At 50.9% G+C, this 22982-nt stretch overlaps 1 protein-coding gene across 1 annotated transcript; it reads right to left on the reverse strand.

Moving 5' to 3' along the window:
* Positions 1-13666: 13666 nt before the first annotated feature.
* Positions 13667-20175, reverse strand: GAL3ST3 (galactose-3-O-sulfotransferase 3). The gene is made up of 3 exons (XM_053561446.1): positions 20116-20175; positions 16643-16878; positions 13667-15209 (listed from the first exon to the last, which is right to left on the reverse strand). Exons 2-3 carry the CDS (start codon positions 16765-16767, stop codon positions 14039-14041), a joined length of 1296 nt encoding a protein of 431 aa, XP_053417421.1. The 5' UTR covers positions 16768-16878; positions 20116-20175; the 3' UTR covers positions 13667-14038.
* Positions 20176-22982: the final 2807 nt, after the last annotated feature.

The following is a 22982-nucleotide window of genomic DNA, read 5'->3' on the forward strand; positions in this document are numbered from 1 at the left end:
GGGACTCCTCACCCATGATTTACTGACGGGGGAAGCTGGAAGCTCCCAAGTCATCTATAAAGCATGCAGCCTTGATACCAAATCCTAGTAAAGACAGGGTGGAAAGGGAGCAGCTGGAAACCCTGTGTAAAATTCCAAATATAATCCGACAGGTCGGAAGCAGCGGGTATGGGAGGAGTGACCAGTCATGGGCAAGGAGGATGCGTTCCAGGAACCAGAGGCGGCTCCCAGCCCAGGGCACGCAGTGTCCCAGCAGCACTGAGTTAGAAAAGCTGGGGGTGGCACAGCTGCATCCCAGAAAGCTAGGCAATACAATTAGGCAGCTGTGCACACGTTGCTAAAAAAAAATTAAGAAACATCTGAATAGAAATAAAGTCAATATAATTTAAAAAATTTTTTTTCATTTTTTGTCTGGGTTTTATTATTCAATACTGTATCAGTTACATTCACTCATGTTATTGTATTTATCAGCAATTTGTTCATTTTTCATTGCTGTGTAGTATTCCATTATAAAATCTGTACCACTGTTTGTCAGTTCCATTATTGATGAGCGTTTGGGTTGTTCCCAGTTTTATTATGAATAAAGCTGCTATGAACATTCTGTATGTATCTTCTGGTGGATGTATGCAAGGCTTGGATTTTCATGTTCATCTAGGGACACGATGAGTCGGGATCATTAGCCTTTAGTCCCAGCTGGTTGTGGAGCTGAGACAGGAGGATCGCTTTAGCCCAGGAGTTCTAGGTTACAGTGAGCTGCGATCATGCCTTTCCACTCCAGCCTGGGTGAGAATGAGACCCTGTCTCCTGATGTTTGTGACATTTATCCGTGCTGTTTTGTGTATCTTCTTTCTTTTTTACTGTTGAGTAGTATTTTATTGTATGGATGAACTAACAATTTGTTTATCCAGTCACCTATCTCCACTGCTGCCTCTGGATGCTTAACACCAGCATGTCTAAGAAACACTATACACGTTTTGTCTTCTCAGGCACTGGATCTTCTGATGTCCTCATAGAGTAGTTGTGATAGTTTAATGACAGATGTTATAACTTGGCATGGTGTCAGGAGGCTATAGTCCCAGATACTCGGGAGACTGAGGTGAGAGGATCGCTTTAATCCAGGAGTTTAAGGAAGGAAGAGAGAAAGGGAGGGACGGAAAGAAAAGAGAGAAAGAGAGAAGAGAAGGAAGGAGGGAAGTAGGGAAGGCTAAAGTTATTTTTAAAATAACCAATACCTGGGCAGTGCCTGTATCTCAATGGGTAGGGGGCTGGCCACATACACCAAAGCAGGCAGGTTCGAACCTGGCCCCAGCCTGCTAAACAACAATGACAACTGCAACCAAAAAATAGCCAGGCATTGTGGCGGGCACCTACAGTCCCAACTACTCAGGAGGCTGAGGCAAGAGACTCGCTTAAGCCCAAGAGTTAGAGGTTGCTTTGCTGTGTGCTGTGATGTAAGTAAGACTCTGTCTCAAAAAAAAATAAAATAGGGCGGTGCCTGTGGCTCAAGGAGTAGGGCGCCGGTCCCATATGCTGGAGGTGGAGGGTTCAAACCTAGCCCCGGCCAAAAAAAAAAATAAATAAATAAATAAAATAAAATAACCAATTCCAGCTGTGTGATGCCATGGTACTCTACCGAGGGCCATAAAGTGAGACTCTGTCTCTAAAAAAAGAAAAAAACATGTAATATAGGGTGGCGCCTGTGGCTCAAGGAATAGGGCACCGGTCCCATGTGCCGGAGGTGGTGGGTTCAAACCCAGCCCCGGCCAAAAACCACAAAACAAACAAACAAAAAAAAAAAACTGTGTAATATGGCTCAGCACCTGTAGCACAGTGGTTATGGTGCCGGCCACATACACCAAGGCTGGCAGGTTCGAACCCAGCTCAGGGCAGCTAAGCAACAATGACAACTGCAATAAAAAAATAGCCAGGCGTTGTGGCAGGTACCTGTAGTGACAACTACTTGGGAGGCTGAGGCAAGGGAATTGCTTAAGCCCATGTTTGAGGTTGCTGTGAGCTGCGACACCACAGCACTCTACCAAGGGTGACATAGTTAAACTCTGTCTCAAAAAAAAACCCAAAACTGTATAATATGAAAAAAATGTACAATATGACCCAGTAATTTCACTTCTGGATATATACTGAAAAATAATTGAAAATTGAGACCTGAACAGACATTTGCATACCCATGTTCACAGTCACATTATCCACAAAAGCCAAAAGGTTGAAACAACTCAACATCCATCTCTGGATAAACAGATAAACAAAACGTGGCGTATATGTACAATGGAGTATTTATTCAGCCTTATAAAGAAAGAAAATTCTGACACACGTTGTCTCAATGAACTCAACACATTATGTTGAGTAAGGCGGACACAAAGAGCGAACTTCATGTGATTCCATATAACTGAAGCACCTGGAACGTGTTCGCCAAGAGCTGGGAGGAGAGGAGAACACAGAGCTACTGTCATATAGGGAAGTGTTGTGTTATGTGTATTTTACCTCAATACATTTCTTTTTCTTTCTTTTTTTTGAGAGAGAGTCTCACTATGTTGCCCTCGGTAGAGTGCTGTGGCATCACAGCTCACAGCAACCTCAAACTCTTGGGCTCAAGCAATTCTCTTGCCTCAGCCTCCCAAGTAGCTGGGACTACAGGTGCCTGCCACAACGCTTGGCTATTTTTAGAGACCAGGTCTCACTCTTGCTCAGGCTGGTCTCAGAACGGTGAGCTCAGGCAGTCAACCCACCTTGGCCTTCCAGAGTGCTAGGATTACAGGCGTGAGCCACCATGCCTAGCAATACATTTCTTTTTAATTTCAAAACCTTTTAAAAGGGGGATGCATAAAAACATGAACAAGGAGCACAGACACTTCCTAGCACACACAGAAGCCTGGGGGCTGAGCATTTTGTGTGTGAGTCCATTGAGAAAGCAGTGTTATGTCTGGGAAAGAGGCTGACAGAGTCTGCAGCAGGGGTCATGTTGTTTAAGCACTGGTTGCTGCACTGATAGCCTTTGGTGTTAAGGGCATGGAATCTTTGCATTCTGTCAGCATCTGGAGAAGCTATCCACACCTCTCTTCCAGATCGTCTTGCCATCATATTCCTAGTTGTGTTCTTTCTAAATCTCTGTGGCTGGCCAGAATCTGCACCTTGGACCACCTTGCATCCATGCCAAGCACCTGCAGAGGTAGCAAGCAGGAAGTTGCTTTTCTTGCAGAATAATCACTGGCATAGGATAGCATGGCAAAAGGTCTCATGTGGAAGTGAAACAGGTGTTATCTCCTTTTTCCAGTAGGGGTGGAGGCCGCAGCTCACACGCACTAGCCCCCGTGGCCAGCTCGCTGTGCTGGCATATGGAACAGCAGCTCGGCCCACTGCCCAGCCAGCGTGTGCCAGATCCCCCTCAACATCTGTGACTCCCACTCCAGGCATGCATTTAGCTCCTCGTCAGGGTGCCAGCTCCTCTTGCCCATCATCTGCGTCGTCAGAGTTGGAGGCTACGCTGGGTGGAGACGCTGACGTGGGGTCGGGTCCATCTAGTGGAGTCTAGCCTGTCCTCCCACCTCCCAGGTTCTGGTTCGCTCTTGCTTGTCTTAACTCACGTTCATCCAGCTGCCTGCCTGCTGTCTCTAGGCTCCAGCACCAGATAAAAAGACACAGGTATTTTTATTATCTTATTTTATTTTTATTTTTATTTTTATTTTAGAACCTCAAACTTCTGGCCCCAAGTGACCCTCCTGCCTTTGCCTCCCGAAGTGCTGGGACTACAGGCATGAACCATTACATCCAGCCTACAATAGCAGTTTTAAATAACCAATTCTCACAATGATGTATTATTCCTATAATTATCTTTTATCATTTATAATCACTCCCAGTAATTTTGCTTCTGCTCTCAAATCCTGGCTGATACAGTAACTGTAGAAGATATGTAAACTGTCATCTTACTTTGCTAGAAGAACCTTAGTGCTCCATTCATGTCTCTTATCCCCTTGTGCACAGAGGGATAAAGCAATATCTTTGGTAGATTCTTTATCTTCTCAAAGTGTTTACGACAGCTTGGTATTGGCTTTTAGCACTGCTGTATGAACAGAACACAGAATCAGGAGATGCTCCTCTGCTTGGAAATGGGGGAAGGTAACAGAGAAACTGATTGTAAAAACAGCCCCAGCTCTCCTCGCCTCCCACCTCTCCTACCTCTTGCCCTGTGACTTTGCAGCCACCATTTCCCCACCCTTTGAATCTGAGCTGGCCTTATACATTTCTTTGCTCATTAAAACGTGGCAGAAGTGATGGACTGCCAAGTCTAAGTCTCAAGAGAGCTTGCCCGTTTTGAGAGAACTAGCTGTCTTGGGGACCCACTCTTACACGGTCTGCCAAAGATAAGAGCGCATAGGGTCTGCACCTGTGGCTCAAAGGAGTAGGGCACTGGCCCCATATGCTGGAGGTGACAGGTTCAAATTCAGCCTCGGTCAAAAACTGCAAAATAATAATAATAATAATAAGAGAGCATAGCTGAATCATCTCAGCAGAGCTACCCAGATTAGCCAGCCCCCTCCACCCCACACCCAGCCCAACTGCAGGACTGCCAGTGGGTCATGCACCCAGTGAGCGTGTCCAAGACTGAGCAAGCCCGGTCAACATAAGCAGGACCACCTGGATGACCCACAATCTAACGAGAAATAATAAAATGGTAAAAGCCTGTGGTCTCAGGTATTTGGGAGGCAGAGGCAGGAAGGTCACTTAGCTCAGGAATTTGAGGCTGCAGTGAGCTATGATTGTGCCACTGAGTCTGCACTCCAGCCTGGGAAACAAGCCCCTATCTCAAAAACATTTTTTGTAAAAGCCATTACATTCTAGGGTGGCATCTGTGGCTCAGTGGATAGGGTGTCTGCCCCATATACCGAGGGTGGCAGGTTTGAACCTGGCCCAGGCCAAACTCAAAAAAAATAGCCAGGTGTTCTGGTGGGCACCTGTAGTTCCAGCTACTCGGGAGGCTGAGGCAAGAGAATCACCTAAGCCCAGGAGTTGGAGGTTGCTATGAGCTGTGACACCACAACACTCTACAGAGGGTGATAAAGTGAGAATCTGTCTCAAAAAAAAAAAAATGCCATTACATTCTGGATGGCTTGTTACACAGGACATAGCTAACTTATACAGGCAGCATGGAAAAAGGGACATTTATTTATTTAATAGAGACAAATGGTCTAGGCTGATTTGGAACTCCTAGACTCCAGCAATCCTCCTGCCTCAGCCTCCCAAAGTGCTGGGATTATAGGCTTGAGTCACTGCTCCCAGCCTAAAAAGTGACATTTGAATTGGAGTTTGCTAAGTAATTGTGGGCATAGGGAAGATCATGTACAAAAAGTGAAAGTGCAGGGTGGCACCTATGGCTCAGTGAGTAGGGCACTGGTCCCATATACTGAGGATGGTGAGTTCGAACCCGACCCAGCCAAACTGCAACAAAAAATAACCAGGCGTTGTGGCAGGCACCTGTACTCCCAGCTACTCGGGAGGCTCACCTAAGCCCAGGAGCTGGAGGTTGCTGTGAGCTGTGACACAAGGGCACTCTACCTGGGGTAACAGAGTGAGACTCTGTCTCTGAAAACAAAAAAAAGAAAAGAGAGTCCAAGTAGGCCCCACACTTCAGGCAGTGGCGTGCTTGTGGATGTTGGGCACCCTTTCTCTGTAGTGCTAGACTGAATGTTGGCTGATACTTCTGTCTTTTTTTTTTTTTTTTAATTTGGCCGGGGCTGGGTTTGAACCCACCACCTCCGGCATATGGGACCGGCGCCCTACCCGCTGAGCCACAGGCGCCACCCTATACTTTTGTCTTTTTTAACAAGTAAGGTGAAATGTAACAAAGCTGACATCTGTCAGAACTTCACACATTTATCATTCATGTGAAGGACTTCTTTGTTTATAGGATAATAGTTCTATAGGATAATTTTTTGAGATGGGGCTTGTTTCCCAGGCTGGAAGAACACTTCCTCTACTTTTTTGTGCTTTTCACAAAGTAATAACTACAGACATGACTTGCTTTTATGTTTAATCTGCATTTTTAACATTTTCTCTAGAGTTTTCTTTTTTCTAGCTTTTTTTTTTTTTTGCGGTTTTTGGCCAGGGCTGGGTTTGAACCCACCACCTCAGGCACATGGGGCCAGCGCCCTACTCCTTTGAGCCACAGGTGCCACCCACTCTAGAGTTTTCTTAAAGTCCAGGTCAGGGGTTAGCAAACTTCTTCCATGATGTGGTAAATGTTGTAGGCTTTGGGAGCAGTTACTCAACTCTACTCTTGTAATGTATAGCCGTAAACAATAAATAATAGGTGAATGTAGCTATGTTCCAATAAAACTTTATTGACAAAACAGGTAGTAAGACATACTTAGCTTATAGTTTGCTGATCCCTGGTCTAGTCAATCAACAAAACGACAAACCAACCTGTAATTTATAATGCTTGCTGGTTTTATGATGTGTAAATATCTCCACCAGGGCTGATTTCAGGCTACCAAGGCAACATCACTGAACACAAACGCCATGTGGGAAAAGATGTGTGGTAAATAGCACACCAGTATTGGATTTCCACCAGACATACAAAACAGACACAAATAACCTTCAGAGCATAAATAGTAGTGAAATGCAGTGAACTAATTAGATTGTGATGATTTGGGGGTACTTATTACCTTTATCCTCAATATAATCTACTGAATTATAATTTTATATAGTTTAATTTTTAATACTGGTTAAGCTTTCAAAAGCCAGTAAAAGCCAGATTTGGCAGGCCACTGCATTCAAGAAATGCTCTATGATCTAGGGGGCTGGAATATGATAAATAGGGGGTAAGGGGAGAAAATGGCTGAAAGATTTGGGGGGACCAGATTAGGCTGGCCCTTGTGGACCTGGTGAAAATGTTGGCTTGGGGACAGGTGGTTTCAAACAGGGCAGTGATGTGATCAGATTGCTTAAATAAGGACCCTTCTGAACAGAGTGGAAATTGTATCTTCTTGGGGGGGGGGGTTCCCAGAGGCAGCTCCTGATGTAACCATCAGAGCACCTGTTGGGAGGAGGCAGATGTTGTAGGGAGAGAGAGGTGTGCAGATGCCAGAACTATTCAGGAGTCAGAATCGACAGACATGGTGATGGGTGGTGCCAATGGAAAGATGAGGCCAGCGTTAGGAGACACCAAGACTTGCAGTTCAGTCTGCACATATGGGGTCACCAGTCACTGGAGACGGAGCTGGTGTGTAGATCAGATCTGTGGGTGTGAACGTTCTGGGTCTGGCGAGCCTGGGGATGCCCAAGACAGGAGCTCTGGGCTGGAGACTAAGTCAGATTGGAGGACCCAGCATCAGTCCCTGTGGGCCCACCTCACAGGGGTGTCCTCATTTCTAGGACCCTGCCCTGGCTCTGTGCCACTTCTGGCAGCAGTGATAGCCCCTCTCTCAGTCTAGTCTTCCCACCTGTAAGCAGGTATTAGAGTCTTATTTCTTTGCTCACTGCTGCTTGGGGCAGCAGTGAGATTGAGATGGGGTGGAGGATATGGGTTGGGAAGCATTCCTGTCCTGTCCTTCACCTACTGGAGGATGCCAGTGGAGCTCCTGGGGAGGAGAGGGATGGCCAACTGGACTCTTAGATTCCTATAGCCCTGTTGGGTCAGAGGATCTAATCCAGGGTCTGTGAGTTTGAGAAAGTGGCTGCCACACTCCTTTCCCCCTCCCATACCCTCCTCTGGCTGGCGCCCAGGGTCTCCCTCCTTCCTCAGGCACCTCTGCCTTGCTCCCTTCCACTCTGCTGGGCCATTCTGGGAAGCTGCCCAGTAGTGTTGGCCTGGGACTAGCTCCTCTCTCTGTGCTCTGCCTTGTCTTGAGTCCCCACAACGCTCAGGCTCTGTGCCCTCCCTCCCATTCAAGCCCACTCTCAGGAGGCTCTTTAGTGAGGAGGCTGCAGGGACTGCTGGGTGGGTGTTTGAGGTGCCAGGCAACATATTCCGATGGCAGGAACTGGGCTCTGGAGCCTGAGCACTGCGGTTTCTGTCCTGGCTCAGCTTCTCCCAGCTGGGTAAGCCTGGGTACATCATCCTTTTTGTACTTTAATTTCTCCTTGTGTAAGGGGAGATACGAGTGACAGCTATCTGTCAGGGTTGCTGTGAGAATCGAGTAAGTTAAAATACCTAAAGCACAGGAAAGAACACCTGGCCTACATTACTTTGCATTGTTGTTCTTATTTTTTATTTTAATATTTTTAGAGGCAGAGTCCCGCGCTGTCACCCCAGCTAGAGTTCAGTGGCGTCCTCTAGGTCACTGCAGCCTCCAACTCCTAGGCTCAAGCAATCCTTCTGCCTCACCCTCCGAGTAGCTGGGACCACAGGCGCACTCATTGTCCTCATTAATAACGTGCCTTCTCCCAGAGATGTTTGTGGTTTTTTATTAAAGGCCTTTCCCCTGCTGCCTCTCATCCCCTAAAACAGAGGTCCCCACCTGGGGCGCTGAGGCACATGCCAAGGACAGGCTATAGATGGGCTGAGACAGTGACCCCTCAATTCTGGGGATAGCCTGGCCTCCTCTACTGGTCATCTCCGCACATTCCACTTACTCCAGTGTCCCATGCAAAACTACCTGAACTTAAAAAAAATTTTTTTTTTACAAATCTCCCTGCAGATCTGGTCTAGCAAACAAGGTTGGGTGACATATTATAGCCCCTGAATCCTCTTCAGAGGAATTCGGCTGGCATGGGGAGGGCGTCAGGGGTCTGGAGGTGACTTGGTTGGGAAAATGTGTGTTTTGAGAGAAGAGATGGCTCCTAGGACAAGCACCTACCCTAAAGAAAAGTGTGTCTCAAATGGTCATAGCTCCTACCTTTGCTTCAAAAATGTCATTTATTCGAATTTTAAAAGAGAAACAATGACAAGATATCCATCCCTTTCCCCTCCTGCTGCTTCTCACCCTCCCAGAATTGAACCTTGCTGGGCAGGGAGCAGGACGTCCTCCCAGATGAGGTCAACATCTCCCGGGGGCCTCTCTCCTCAGTGTGGGTGTTTAAGAAGGTCTCGGTGTCTTGAAGAGTCCTCTTCCTCTGCCACTATGTTAACACATACTCTTAAGACCAGAATGTCAACCACAAGCAATTCTGTAGATACGGTTTTCCCTGTTGGTGGGAAGGTCATAGTTGATGACTGAAGAGGCCTGATGCATACTGGTGCCTCTGGCAATCAGGCTGGTGGTAATCAGTCTCTCCTAGAGCCAGAACAGGACTCCTGCAGGAGCTCATCTCACTGCTTTTGGTGCATTTTCCATGCATGGCAGAGACAGGTCTCAAGATGCACCTTCTCAGTGAGCCAGCCAACCTTCCTGTAGGTCCTGATGCCGGTGACTGCAACTCACAGGACGTGTCCAGCTCCACTCCTCTCATCCACATTGATGTGTAACTAGCAGATACAGCCCAGTGTCAGCTCTTCCTTCTTGACAAGAATCTGGTTAAGCATGGTGGCAGGTGCCTGTAGTCCCAGCTACTCAGGAGGCTGAGGCAGGAGGATCACTTGAGGCCAGGAGTTAGACCTATGATGCCATGGCACTCCAGGCCGGTCAACAGAGCAAGACCCTGTCTCAAAAAAAAAAAAACCAAATACTGTCTATCATGACCATCTTGGTCACCTCAGCACATCAGAAGGCATTGTAGCTGCCAGGAAAGCCATCTGAACATTGTCATTGAGCTCATGGAACATGCTATGATCTGGCCCGTGAACCCACAACTTAATATTTCATTGGCTTCATCTGATGCAAACTTCTTGATGTATCTGGGAGACAGATACCCTGGCTGAATGTAGCAAAGATGTGGCTGGGATGCCCACGAGGGTGTGTGGAGCTTTCACCTGCAGCTTCCTCACCTCGGTATGCACGTTGGTGCCCTCACTGAAGGCATGACAAGAGACACATGGACTCTCCTAATGGGATGGTCACTTTTGTGTCTACGGATCCAGTTCTTGAGTGGGTGCCATAACCAGGGCCTGGGTGGCCTTACAGTCCAATTCAACCTGATGCAGGATGGATATGACAAATGTGGCTGCTTCCCAGCCCCAGACTGTGCTTAAGTGATCACATCCTAACACTCATACGAGGAAGAAGCACTTATAGCTGGATGGCAGAGGGCTTCTCACAGCCACATGCCTAGCTGCCATAGATGGGGGACTATAAGAGGTTCATGTTGGCTCAGCACCTGTAGCTCAGCAGTTAGGGTGCCAGCCACATACACCTAGGCTGGCAGGTTCGAACCCAGCCTGGACCTGCTAAATAACAATGACAACTACAACAACAACAAAAAGCTGGGCATTGTGGTGGTGGCCGCCTGTAGTTCCAGCTACTTTGGAGGCTGAGGCAAGAGAATAGTTTAAGCTCAAGAGTTTGAGGTTGCTGTGAGCTGTGATGCCACAGCACTGTACTGAGAGTGACATAATGAGATTCTCTCTCTCTCTCTCAAAAAAAAGCCTTGGCACCTGTAGCTCAGCGGCTAGGATGCCAGCCACATACATCGGAGCTGGCAGGTTCAAATACAGCCCGGGCCTGCCAAACAACAATAACAACTGCAACCAAACAACAGCCGGACATTGTGGCGGGCGCCTGTAGTCCCAGCTACTTGGGAGGCTGAGGCAAGAGAATCGCTTAAGCCCAAGAATTTGAGGTTTCTGTGAGCTGTGACACCATGGCACTCTACCTAGGGCCACATAGTGGGACTCTGTCTCAAACAAAAAAAAAGAGGTTCATGTCACCAATGCTGTCAACAATCTCATTCCAATTGCTCTTAATGACACCTTCAGGCTCCATCCCATGGAGGCCATTGTCTACAGATCAGGATATTATCCTTAAAAACTTGCCAATCTGAGCTCCTAAGGGTGACAATCAAGGCCTTTCACAACCTGACACAGGCATGTTTCTCCCCAGAGGGCCCGGCATCCCTGTCTCACAGTATCCAGGCTTTCCCACACCCAGTTCCTGTGCAAGAACTGTTCCCCAGTCTGGAGCACCATCCCCATTCTCAGCTGGGATGTTCCTCCTCCAGGGAGCTTCTCCTGACCTAGGCAGACACTCCTGTCCCTCTCACACACCCCTCACCCCAAGCATCCTTCCACATTCACAGAAAAAGCAAGTTCTGCTAACCCACACCGGGCCTTTGGGCAAAGTGGGAACAGGCCCTCCTGCATCAAAATGCCCGTTCCCACCTGCTGGGAAACTCCTGCAACTGGCGTGCCAATGTGTAACATCTAAAATATGAAGGAGGAGCCCTCATAAAACCAGAGATGCCACTTGGGGAGCATTGCCACAGCCTGGGCACCATACTAGGTACCTTATCTCAATAGTACTCACCAAGCCCTTGTGGAAAATACATTTCACAGGTGAGGAAAGTGAGGCTTGCAGGCTAAGTTTAAAGTATGTGCTCAGTATGGAGCAGAATCGGAGTTGAAGTCTAGAGCACTGTGGTTAATCACTAGGCAGAGTTGTCTCCACAGAGTTGTGGCCCAAGCTGCTTCCCAGACCTTGAGGCAGGGACTACGTTTCACCCATTGCTGAAGTTCTGGGACCATGCAGGGTGGGCACAGATTGGGCAGCACCAAGCATGTGCTAATGGGAGGAGCCTCTTTGCATGACTTTGGGGCTCCCGGGGCAGGGCCTTGTTTCCCTGGATCATGGCTAAAGCTGGAGATGTTTGGACAAAAAGCTCCTGCTTAGACCCAAGGAGTTGCCCTCATCCTGAGTCACACAGAAAAGCCCCATCCTAGTCCCTGAATCCAGGTTTTTCGAAGTTCACAGTTGTGCTGTCTGCTGAAGTGGGGCAAGGTTTATAAAGGAGGGACCACTTGCCAGAGAGTTAGGAGTCCAGCAGAGGCTTCTTGCTGTGGCTTGGATGTTTGTCCCCTCCAAACTTCATATTGAAATTTGATCCCCAGTGTTGGAAGTGGAGCCTGATGGGAGGTGTCTGGGTCATGGAATGGGTGTCTCATGAATAGATTAATGTCCTCCCTTGGGATGAATGAACCTCACTCTGTTAGTTCCCGAGAGCTGGTTGTTAAAAAGAGCCAGGCACTCCCCTCTCCGCTCTGGCTTCCTTTTCTTGCTATGTAATCTCTGCCCATGTAGCTCCCCTTCACCTTCCACCCTAAGTGGAAGCAGCCTGAGGCCCTCCCCAGATGCAGAAGCCCAGTCTTGAACTTTCCAGTCATCAGAGTGTTAAGTCAAATAAGCCTTTTCAATTACTCAGCCTCTGGTATTCCTCTATAGCAGCACAATACAGAGTAAGACACCCATCAAGGTAGATAATAAAGGAAGCCCTGGGGTAAGGTGAAGGATGTTCCTGATGAAGGTAGGGCCAGACGCTGGGGCTGGGAGTAGGGGGAGTAGCAGATACCTTTTTAGCCTGGGAACCAGAGGACACCCAGCTTTGGATAGATGACTCTGAGGTTAGGACAATTGTCTACCGCTGATTTAACTCCAGAAGCCTAATTATACCTTTGCATGATTCTAATTATTGCCTTTTCCAGAGCTGTGATGGTTAAAAGTGGGAAGCTATGCAAAGGGCCCCCTTTCAAGCCCAGAGTGTGTCATATGACCCACCAACCAACCACTGCAATCTCCACTGCCCAAACCTGCGTCATCTCTGTGAGAAATAAGACAAAGAGGGATGATGGCATTGTGTGCTTCTTTACATTCTTTTAGGGGAAGGTTCTGGAGTCCACCATGTGACCTTTCTAATTTGAATAGCACTGTGTGTAGCACTTACAGTCACAGGCTCAGGAGCCACACTGCCTGGGTCTGAAGCCTAGTAGTCACTTTTTTGCCAAACCTCGTGGCCAAACCTCTTCAAGCTTCAGTTCCCTTAGCCAGAAAATAGTGCCTATCTCCTAAGTTAATGTAAGTATATAAAGGCCTTAAACAGGGGCTGGCACACAGGTGACATGATAGCTATTACTTTTATTACTTGTCCAGTTATGTCAATGTAGCTCCAAAGACAGTGGCAGGTAAAGTCCCAATCCTCCGCTGGTCTTAAGGGAGATTTCATTTGAAGGTGGTAGTCATCTAGCTGTGCTTAAGGAAATTGGGGAGAGGGACTGGTACTCACTTAGTCAGGGCTGCCTTCTCCTTGTGAGGGAGGACAGTGGCCAGGTCACCACCCACAGTGGGAGCAAAATTCTGAGTTAAGCACCTCCTTACCTGAAATGATCAGCCAGCTAGCCTTGCTCTGTCCAAGGTGCTGTTTTGTTCTAACCCCTCCAACCCTTCCTTTACTGTTTTGCTCCCATTTCAACATCTCTCCCAAGATCTGCCCCAGGAGATCCTTGAGGATAAAGGCCCCATCCGCCATGTTCCCTTGTATCCTCAGGTTATAAGCAAGAAGTTCAGTAAATGTTACTTAAGAATGAAAAGGAATGATTTGGAAAATGAGTGGGGATGAGGAAGGTTGGAGGCCTGGGGGACAGCGGGGAAGCCCCATCCTCATGGCTGCAGCCACAGTTCCTCCTGGGCATCAGCTTCATCTGCCAACACAGGGAATCTGGCTTTCAACGACTGATGTACAACATGCACATTTTAAAGATGTTTTATTAAAAAAAAAAAAAAGAAAAAGAAAAACCAAACAAACAAAAATCCCAATCCAAGAACTCTTGGTTCTGGAAGTCTGGGAGCAGCTTAGGCCTGTGGGAGGGTAGAACCTGGAAGACACAGAACGGGCCTGAAGTCTCAGGAGGAGAGGTGCCTGGCACAGCTGACAGAAGAGAAGCCTTTTCAGGGCTCGGCCCCCAGAAAAAGGCAAGGTGGGCAGTTGTGGACAGCCTCAGCCTTTTGTCGCAGTCACCAACCACTTGGGAAGGAGGAGAGGGTGGCCCCCAGCTCCATCCACTCTATCGGTGCCATCCCCAAAGACTGGATTCAGCCCAGGATAGGGAGACGCATTCCGAAGTTCTGCGTGCAGCTCACGCTCTGGGAAAGGCCAGACCCTGGATTGGGCAGGCATGGAGGCCAAAACCGGGCCAGAGTTCCAGGGGCTGGGGGCCAGGAGTTCATGGGCCCTGGGGGCCGCGAGGCAGAGCTCGGATGGGCCGAGGCGGGGGGTTATCCAGGACCGGCTCGGGCCGGGACCGTGCGCCGCCACGGCGCTTCTGCTTGCGCAACAGGTAGTTGGAGTACTGCACCTCGGGCATGGCCAGCTTGAGGCAGGCCTCGGTGGCCGGGCCGGCGCCGCCGCTGGGCAGGTCGTAGCCCATGATGTCGACCTTGCGGCTGGGCTGCCAGGGCTGCAGCTGCTTGGTGCGGATCTGCGCAGCCGGCCGCAGCGCGGGCTCGTCGCCGAAGCAGCGGCGCAGTAGACGCTGCCGGGCCTCGCGCAGCTCACGGGCCTCGCGCTCCACGCAGGTGCGGCCGGCGCGTGCCACGCGGCGCCAGAAGGTGGCATTGAAGTGGTCGTACAGCCCAGCGTCCAGCGCGTTCCAGGCACGCGCCGCCCGCACCAGCGCCGAGGGGATAGTGGCGAGGCGCGAGCTGGCGGCGCGCGCGTTGAGCTTGGCGTACAGCACGTCGTCGAGATCCCAGGCCAGAAGGCGCCGCAGCAGCACGAGCGACTCGTCAAAGTACTCTGCAATCATGACGAGCGAGAAGACTTCCTCTACCTGGCGGATGAGGCGCGCCAGGTAGGCGTCGTCGTCGCGCGGACTACGCTCATTGTCACCGCCCAGGTCGTAAGCCAGCGTGTTGTGCGCGAACATGGCGAAGTGCTCGCCCGCGCGGTAGTAGGTCTCGGGCGCGCTTAGGAAGGCGGTGAGCGATGCGTTGGGTACGCGCCGGAAAGCCGGGCAGTACTGGTTGTAGTAGCTAAAGAGCGACTCGAACATGGCGGCCGGCTCGCGCAGGATGGTGACGTACACGGTGCCGGGCGGCATGAGGCGTGCGAGCTCCGCGCGGTCGAAGCGCAGGTGGCTGGCCAGCACGTGTGGCGGCCGCGTGGCGGGGTGCACGAAATGCGCAGAGAAGTTGCGCGGGTAACAGAACTGGTGCTCGCAGCTCGGGTGCGGCAGGGCCACCGTCAGATTGTGGCGCTCGGCAAAGCGGAACAGGATGTTCTGCACTGTGGTGCCCGCCGTCTTGTGTGTCTTCAGGAAAGCCACAGTCGTGTGCTTGGGGCGCAGCGGCGAGTCCCGCAGGGGCGGGCAGCTCAGCGGGAACAGCTTGGGGTACCTGCCGGACCCAGGGAGTGTGCGGGGAGGAGGATGTGAGGTGGGTGCCGCGCGATCCCTGCCCCTTCCCAGGAGCCTCCCATCTTGGGCTTTGCAGCAGACACCGTGGTTGCGACACCATGAAAGGCCTTAACCCAGAGGGACCCTGTGAACCACACCTGGATTCCTGAGCCACAGACATTGTGAGTTAACGTTTGTTGTTTTCAGCCGCTAAATTTCTTTATGCAGAAGTAGTTAATATAAAGGACAAAGATCCCTTGAGATCCTGAGGAATCCCATTTTACAAATTTAGAAACTGAGGACCAGGGGATAAAAATCACTTACGTAAAGTTTGGAGACAACTCAAACCAAAGCCTCTTGCTCTCTTGTCTTTCTCACTTTTATTTGTTTATTTATTTATTTTGTAGAGACTGAGTCTCACTTTACCGCCCTTGGTAGAGTGCCATGACATCACAGGACTCACAGCAACCTCCAGCTCTTGGGCTTCCGCGATTCTCCTGCCTCAGCCTCCCAAGCAGCTGGGACTACAGGCGCCCGCCACAACGCCCGGCTATTTTTTTTGTTGTTGCAGTTCGGCCTGGGCTGGGTTTGAACCCGCCACCCTCGGTATATGGGGCTGGCGCCCCACTCACTGAGCCACAGGCGCCACCCCTCACTTTTATTCTTTTTAACTGGCTTGTCACTTTGTAGATGGGTGGCAACCCACTTGTTATGTTTCTATTAAGAACTCTGGAGCCTCATTCGTTCATTTAACCAATATATTTTAATTGTCCACTACATGGTAGGCACTGTTCTAGGGTTGAGAAATACGTAGTACATGAAAACTGATAAAAGTCTTGTCCCTCTCAAAACTTTTGTTTGTGTTCCTTGTTCTTGAAACAAGGATATTTGGGATTTCAAACCAAATAATATGACAAGGGACGCTGGGCCAATTCACACCATTCTCAGGGGCAGACAGTGTAGAAAATGGGGGATTTGAGGCCTTGAGAGATGTAGGATTCACACAGTGTCAGCATGACTAGCTGGGTCACACGTCACCAGTCCCTTTTTATAGATGTGAAAACAGGCTCAGAAAAGTGGAGGGCCTTGCCCCTTACCCAGCACAGGAGAAGTGGTGAGGAATTGTCTGAAGTCCACTGGGTAGGCACTCAGCTGTGTGCTGCGGAACCCAGGCTGGATTTGAATCCCAGCTAACTCTAACTCTACGGCTTTGAATAAGCAACACAGCCCTTTCAGTGAAGACCAGCCCCTGCCCTGGGTGGCTCTAGAGGGAATGTAAGGAAAGCACCATCAGAACAGGGGGAAGGAGCCCAGTAGAAGGCTCTGGCAGGCAGAAGAATGGAAAGGGGAGCCCCTGGTTCTGTTAACCCAGGCAGGTGGCCGCTGGAGGCTCTGCCCCACTGAGGCCCTACCCACCGAGGCCCCGCCCCTTACCAGCTGAGCTGTGCCCCCTGGTGGATGAGGAGGCTTACGACGCTGAAGCCTAGCACCAGTAGCAGGATTTTCCTGCGGCTCATCATTTTGGTGGCCTGCTGTAGGTGCTGGACGATGGGTGGCATGGTGGAGCGTCCACCCTGGACAAGCCAGGAACTCGCTATCCAGGACTCCCTTTGCAGGCGCTCATGGGGGCTCCTGAGGTTCTGGTAGCAGGGCCAGTGTTCCTGAGAAGCCTGGCAGGAGAAGGAGGCAGACAGGTTTGCAGTGGACAGAGGAGATGGGCTCCGTGCCCCAGCAGCACTGCTCAAAGGAGAGTTCCAGCGGGTGGGGCGAGCAGAGAGGCCAGGGCAGATCAGATTCCTGCCTCCCATTACCAAGAACCTATCTCCTCACTGCTCCAGATAGACTTGGGTGGAATTACAGGGTCTGGGGTGTGGCCAGACCTTCCAGCTTATAGACACTCCCTCCCTTGTGTCAGGTCTCTGTCTCTCCCCTTCCCTTAACTCTCCGTTGTCCCATGGTTATTTGTATCTGTCTCCACAGCAGATTGACCTCAATACCAGGGCTTGATTCAGCTCAAAGCTTCCCCTTCTTCAGGACTCCCTGCCTGATGGCTTCAGCCAAGAGTTGGTCCTGACTCCCCAGGGAGACTCAACTTCTCAGAAACACTGACCAGGCCTTCACCTCTTGGAGTCTCAGAATGGTACTGCAGGCTTGTTCCATATACTGCACCGTTACAGACTTAATCCCAGTTAGTCATCACCATAACCCTAACACACTCCCATTTTACAGATGAGGAAACTGAAAGTGTAGGAAATGATGCCATTTTTCATGGTCACACAGCTGGTAGCAGTAGAACCAGGGCTCATACCTGTTCTTTCTGGCTCCATGGTCCATGCCTTTAGATGCCATGTGTGCTATTTCCATAGAGAACTGACTTCCCCATCCCTGCCCTAGACTCTGGCAGTCCTGCATGCTTATGAGCCTCCAGCCCTTCAAGCTGGGCTCCTGCCTGAGGGCCAAAGCGTGAGAAATCCATGAGTGAAGCTGGGACTGGAAATCCTGGAACCCTGTCTGGATTCCATCCCCAGACACCTGAAACTCAGGCAGCTGGTCAGCTGACCATACCGCAAGAGGTGCCTAGCCAAAGCAATGGGATGGCAGCCTGGAACAGGAGTAGGGAGAGTAGTAAGGTGGGGTAAAGAAGTGACTCTTGCCTGTCGCCCTGCTGAGAATCTCCAGGAGAAAGTGAGCCTCCACCTCAGATGAGTTGTAGGAACCAGTGTGGTAGAGAAGGGCCTGGTTTCCAGCCATGGCTTGAGGGCAGCCCAGCCCATGGGTAGTCAGCTTAAGCAGAGATGCTTGTCACTTGATTAGGGTGGGGTCTCTGTCCCAAGAGCCTCAGTTTCCAAGTTCAAGTTTAGTGTCATCCCTCACACATACTCCTCTCCAAAGGGTGGGGTGCAGGGGGCGGGGAAACTTACGGGCATGTCCAAGAACATGGAACTAGGACACCTGGGTCCCAGGAGGAGTGAGGTAAGTGAACACCCTGTGACCATCACCTTCCCCTGGGCCCCTGGCCTTGGCTTTCAATCTTCTTGGCACCCCTCCCCCCCCCCCCCATTAATCCTGGATTACACTTAAACCTGTTTGGGTGAAAAGATGTCCTGGTTGTGCCTGCCCTTCTCTCTAGGCTGTAGACTGGCTTCCTCCACTGGCCTGCAGACAGACGTAATCTGCCTGGAGCCGAGGGGTAAAGGGTCCAACCACAGAGGGCAGCCAGGGGCATAGCAGAGGAAGCCTAAGGGCCTCCTTGTCTTTTCAAGGATTGCTGAGACAGAAGGGCTGGCTTGGCCTGGTTGGAGCAGCTTGTGGGAGGGAGTGAGAGCCCTTGTCTCTCTAAGGATACACACCTTCCTTTCTGTCACCCCTCCAGCCTAGAGGACTTGGTGACTAGAGGGAAGTTTCCCAAGGGAGCAAAGTAGGGGATGAGTCAGTTACCTTTGCTAAACTTGCTGAAACCACCTTATTTCTCAGAGGAGTCAGGGTCAGCCAAGGAGACCAAACCTATGGGTGAGAGCTAACCTCTCCCTGGGGAGGAACTTCCTCCAGCCAAAATGACAGTGGTACCTGGTGTTCCTGTACCCCACTCCAGACCTTTCCCATGTCCTTTCCATGGCTTAGCTCTGGGGAGATGGTCAGACCCCGCCTGAGGCATGCAAGTTCTGTCTGGGACAGCTAGGAGTACCCTGCCACTTGGTGCCCTCCTCAGCCTACCCTCTCTACTGGTGCTCTTTCTGCCCTCTGAGAGCACGCACATTTTTCTCCATGACAGACCTTCAGGTATTTGGAAGCAGTAACCCTGTCTCCTCTGGGTGGTCACTCAGCCAGGCCAAACATTTCAGGTCCTCAGAGAGGGTGTCGCTTGGACACTGGAATATGCGTCTTCCCCTGGCAAGTTCACTCCATGGATGCCGGTTCTGGAGACCAGTCAAGACAGTGGCACCCAGGGAGGGGCTACTGGGGGCTGGGTTTCTTTCTGATCTTCAGGCTGGTTAAGGGTGGATGGCCTAGCTCCTGGGGCCAGGCTTTAGAGCACTGGCCCTGGTTCCTGCCCCAGATGCTTCAAACTACTCCCCATTCTCCCTGATGTCTTCTCAGAGAGAGAGGTCCCCGCAGGTCCACAGGCAGGTCAGGATGCCTAGCCTCATCAGAGTGTCAGTGCTAATTTTAGTTGGAACAATCTACCTCAGGCTACTGCCCGGTTTTGCAAATTGCTTTCCTCTCTCCAGGGAACCAAAGAAGATGTGGAGTTGGCTGGAGCTTTGGAAACCGGCCTGGGTGCCCACCCACTCCGAAATGAGCCCATTCTCCTCTGTCCCCTCTGAGCTCTTGGCTGATGGCTGGTGTGCTTAGGGGAGGAGAGCACTGGCCTGGACACCTTACACCTGAACGATGACCTAGAGGCTGAGTCCTGACTTGAGGGATGGCACAGCTGGGTGAGGGAAACTGACCCAGAGCACTTAAGAGGAAGGGGTGAAGGTCTGAGGGGGACTGCAAATTAAGGGCCGAGTAGAGCAGATGTCTTTCCACCTACCTCTTTTTCCTCCTGTCTCCCCCCAGCCCCCCAGCCCTTCTCAGTCATCCACCCCCGCATCATCCCTGCTTCTGAATTCCTTTCATTCTCTTCTCTTCATCACTACCTACCCCCACCCCACCTCCCATTCCCTCAATTTCACCCCAACCTCACCCAGGGATCCAGCCACTAGGATCTGGTCATCCTTGGGGATAGGCCAGATTCGCCCTCCACCTCGTCCTCTCCTGCTCTGCAGGGGTAGTGCGCCCCACCCCCACCCCCACCCCCGCTGCCCCATGCTCTCTAGCTCTAGGCCCCCATGACCCTTTCCCTTTCAGCCCCATCCTGGTCTGGCCCACCCCACCAGCCCCAGGCGGGTCACTGCAGTACTCACTCTGAGCGCGTGGGCTCGGCCTCCAAGTCGGTGGGGGTGGTCACTGCTGCCTTTCGCTCCTGGTCCGAGGGCGCTGGAGGCCCTGCGCGCCAAGTGCCGGTGGCTCGTCTCGCTGAGCCTGGATAGGATCAGGTGGCAGCGTCCACTAGGCTCGCTCCTCCCGGCTCTGCCCGCCCCCTGCCCCCCATTGCACACCGGAGGCAGGGCAGGGGCGGGGCCAGGCCCAGAGCAGGAGGAGAAGGAGGGGCAGGGAAGTGGGAATGGGAGGGGGATCCTCTGGCTTGGCGACTGCCCTTAAACACTCTACGGTGGTGGCTTTGGATGCTAGCATCTTCCCCCTGCAGCCTTGCAGCCTTTCAGCCTTGCAGAGTCCAACATAGATGTAGCCAGCTCCCTTCTCTCAACAGAAGGGGAAACTGAGGCCCAGAAAGTGACTGGATACTCTGGCACTGCTGGGTTTTCCTGGGCTCGTGGAGCTTTTTTCCTGAGTACATTTACAAGCACCCACATCTTCCCTGCCTCCTCTCCGGTGGTCTCCATCTCATTAGAGATGTGCAGCTCCAGTCTTGTCTGCTTCTCTTTGCCCTACATGGGCTTTCCTTCCAGCCTGTCCCCCTGCACCCTCCAAGGTTGCCCCCTGCTGCTCACCCATTTCTCTTCACTGGGACCCTTGCTCAGGCACCTTGCACCAGAAATCAAGAGAACCCAAGTCCAATGCTGGTTCTGCATGAAGACTCAGAGCCAAGAGGCAACTCTTTGAGCCTTGTTGTTTCCAGCTCTAAAATGGGAGGCTGTCCTTGAAGCTGTTCCAAAATAGCAGAGGGAAGACACACAAAGGTTCCCTGAGACTGGGGAGCACCTCCCAAAGCGGTGCCAGACACCAAGAGCCTCACTGTGGGCCCCCTGCTTTCTCCTTCACTCTGGGCTTGGTACGTTGAGGATCTAGAAGCTGGGGCACCCACCCAAAGCTGAGACTGGAAGGGCTGGACACCCCCTTTTAGCCCCACAGAGACATTATGTAGATTTTTTTTTTTCTGAGACAGAGTCTCAAGCTATCGACCTGGGTAGAGTGTTGAGACATTATAGCTCACAGAAACCTCCAACTTGGGCTCAAGCGATCCTTTTGCCTCAGTTTTTCTACTTTATGAGACAGGGTCTTGCTTTTGCTCAGGCTGGTCTCGAACTTGTGAGCTCTAGCAATCCACTTGCCTCAGCCTCTCAGAGTGCAAGGATTACAGGTGCAAGCCACCTTGCTTGGCCAAGGTAGATATTTTGTGCAGGCCCTTGTTAAGGCAGAGAAGGTAATGGGGACTCTCAGGAAAAGGAACTGCTTGTGGCCCCTAGGACATGTCATCTCTCTGCCCCTCAGTCTTTCCCTCTGCCTGTGATGGGGAGAGGGTACCCTGCCTGCCTCCCAGGGCTCTTGGATAAAAAGAGGCCCCACCCTTACCAGGTGTATTCTGCCCCAGAGATCCCTCCCCTACCCCAGCACTTACTTGTGCCATGTGGCTGCCAGCCTCATACGACCTGCCCTCCACTCTGCAGAACTCTCCAGTTACAGGAAGCAGAAGAGCCTTCCTCAGGTTCTGCCTGAGTGGACTGACAAGCTGTAGGGAAGGGCACCACTGTTCTTTCTTTCCTGAGCTTGAGATTGTGATGTTTATGGAAGTGGGGAGGGTCATGGCTTGGGTAGGAGGAAGAGAATGTCCCGGTCAGAGCTAGGATGTGAGCCACCCTTCACTGGCCCAGCCAATCCTTTTTGCTGGCAAACCTCACCTTCCCTGAATCTGGTGCCTCATTTTTTCCCCAAAATATTAATGGGGAATGTTTTTCGTCACATGGAATGCTTTCATGCTTGAATCATGGCTATAGGTGTGCCCATCACCCAAATTGGTGTTCATTGTACCAATTAGTTTTACTCCTCTCCTTCCTCCTCCCCTTTCTTTTGAGATAAGGTGTCATTGTGTTCCCTGGGCTAGAGTGCAGTAGCATCATCATAGCTCACTGAAACTTCAAATGTTGGGGCTCAAGAGATCCTCCTGCCTCAGACTCCTGAGTAATTGGGACTATAGGTACATGCCACCATGCCTGGCTAATTTTACTATTTTTTTTATAGTGATGGGATCTTACTATGTTGCCCAGGCTAGTCTCCAAACTCCTGGCCTCATGTGATCCTCCTTCCTTGCACTCCCAAAGTGCTGAGAATACAGGTATAACCCAGCATGCCTGGCCTGGTACCCCAATGTTTTTTCGGCGCTCCCAGTTACTTCTCCATTGGGGGCAGTTGGTGAAAAAGAACTAGCTAGAGAAAAGATCAGAAGGGAGTGAGTGTGGGGGAAATGAGACATTGTCACTTGAGTCTCCCCCTCCCTTACTCAGCACACACATACACTAACAGTGAAGTGAGCCTTGCTGTCAGTGTGAGGACAGAGCTTGGTAGAGGTGGGGAGGCAAGGGTCAACCGTAGAACCTACCTCTGGTCCCAAAGGCCACAGGAGTGGAGTTAGGGAGTGGGAAGCAGAGTGGGCCTTGTCAGTGGGCAAGAGAGACTGAGCAAAGAAAAGGCCCTGAGTGTATTTTGGAGACCAACGACACACACACACACAAATCCTATCGCCAGAAAGGTGATTTCTTTCTTTTCAGTAATCATTTATAGGGCGCCTCGTGAATGGCAGGTACTGCCAAACAGGAAGAGCTCAAGTCCCTACTCACATTTTGAGGGTGGAGGCAGGGGAAAGGGCAATAAAGACAACGAATGGTGGGGATTTGAATATATAATGGGAGCGCCAAGAAAGGAAAGAAACGTGGCAGAAGGCTTAGCGGAGAAGGCAACATTTTAGCCAGCATGGGCAGTGGAAAAGGGGCTT

Source organism: Nycticebus coucang, chromosome 14 (genome assembly GCF_027406575.1).
Source record: "Nycticebus coucang isolate mNycCou1 chromosome 14, mNycCou1.pri, whole genome shotgun sequence".
Classification (NCBI taxonomy): domain Eukaryota; kingdom Metazoa; phylum Chordata; class Mammalia; order Primates; family Lorisidae; genus Nycticebus; species Nycticebus coucang.

Excerpts from the sequence above, each read along its gene's own strand:
- GAL3ST3 (XM_053561446.1), bottom strand. The coding sequence starts at position 16,767 with ATGCCACCCATCGTCCAGCACCTACAGCAGGCCACCAAAATGATGAGC. Across the intron at positions 15,210-16,642 it reads CAGGGGGCACAGCTCAGCTG|GTACCCCAAGCTGTTCCCGC; the intron begins GTAAGGGGCGGG and ends TGGGTCCGGCAG.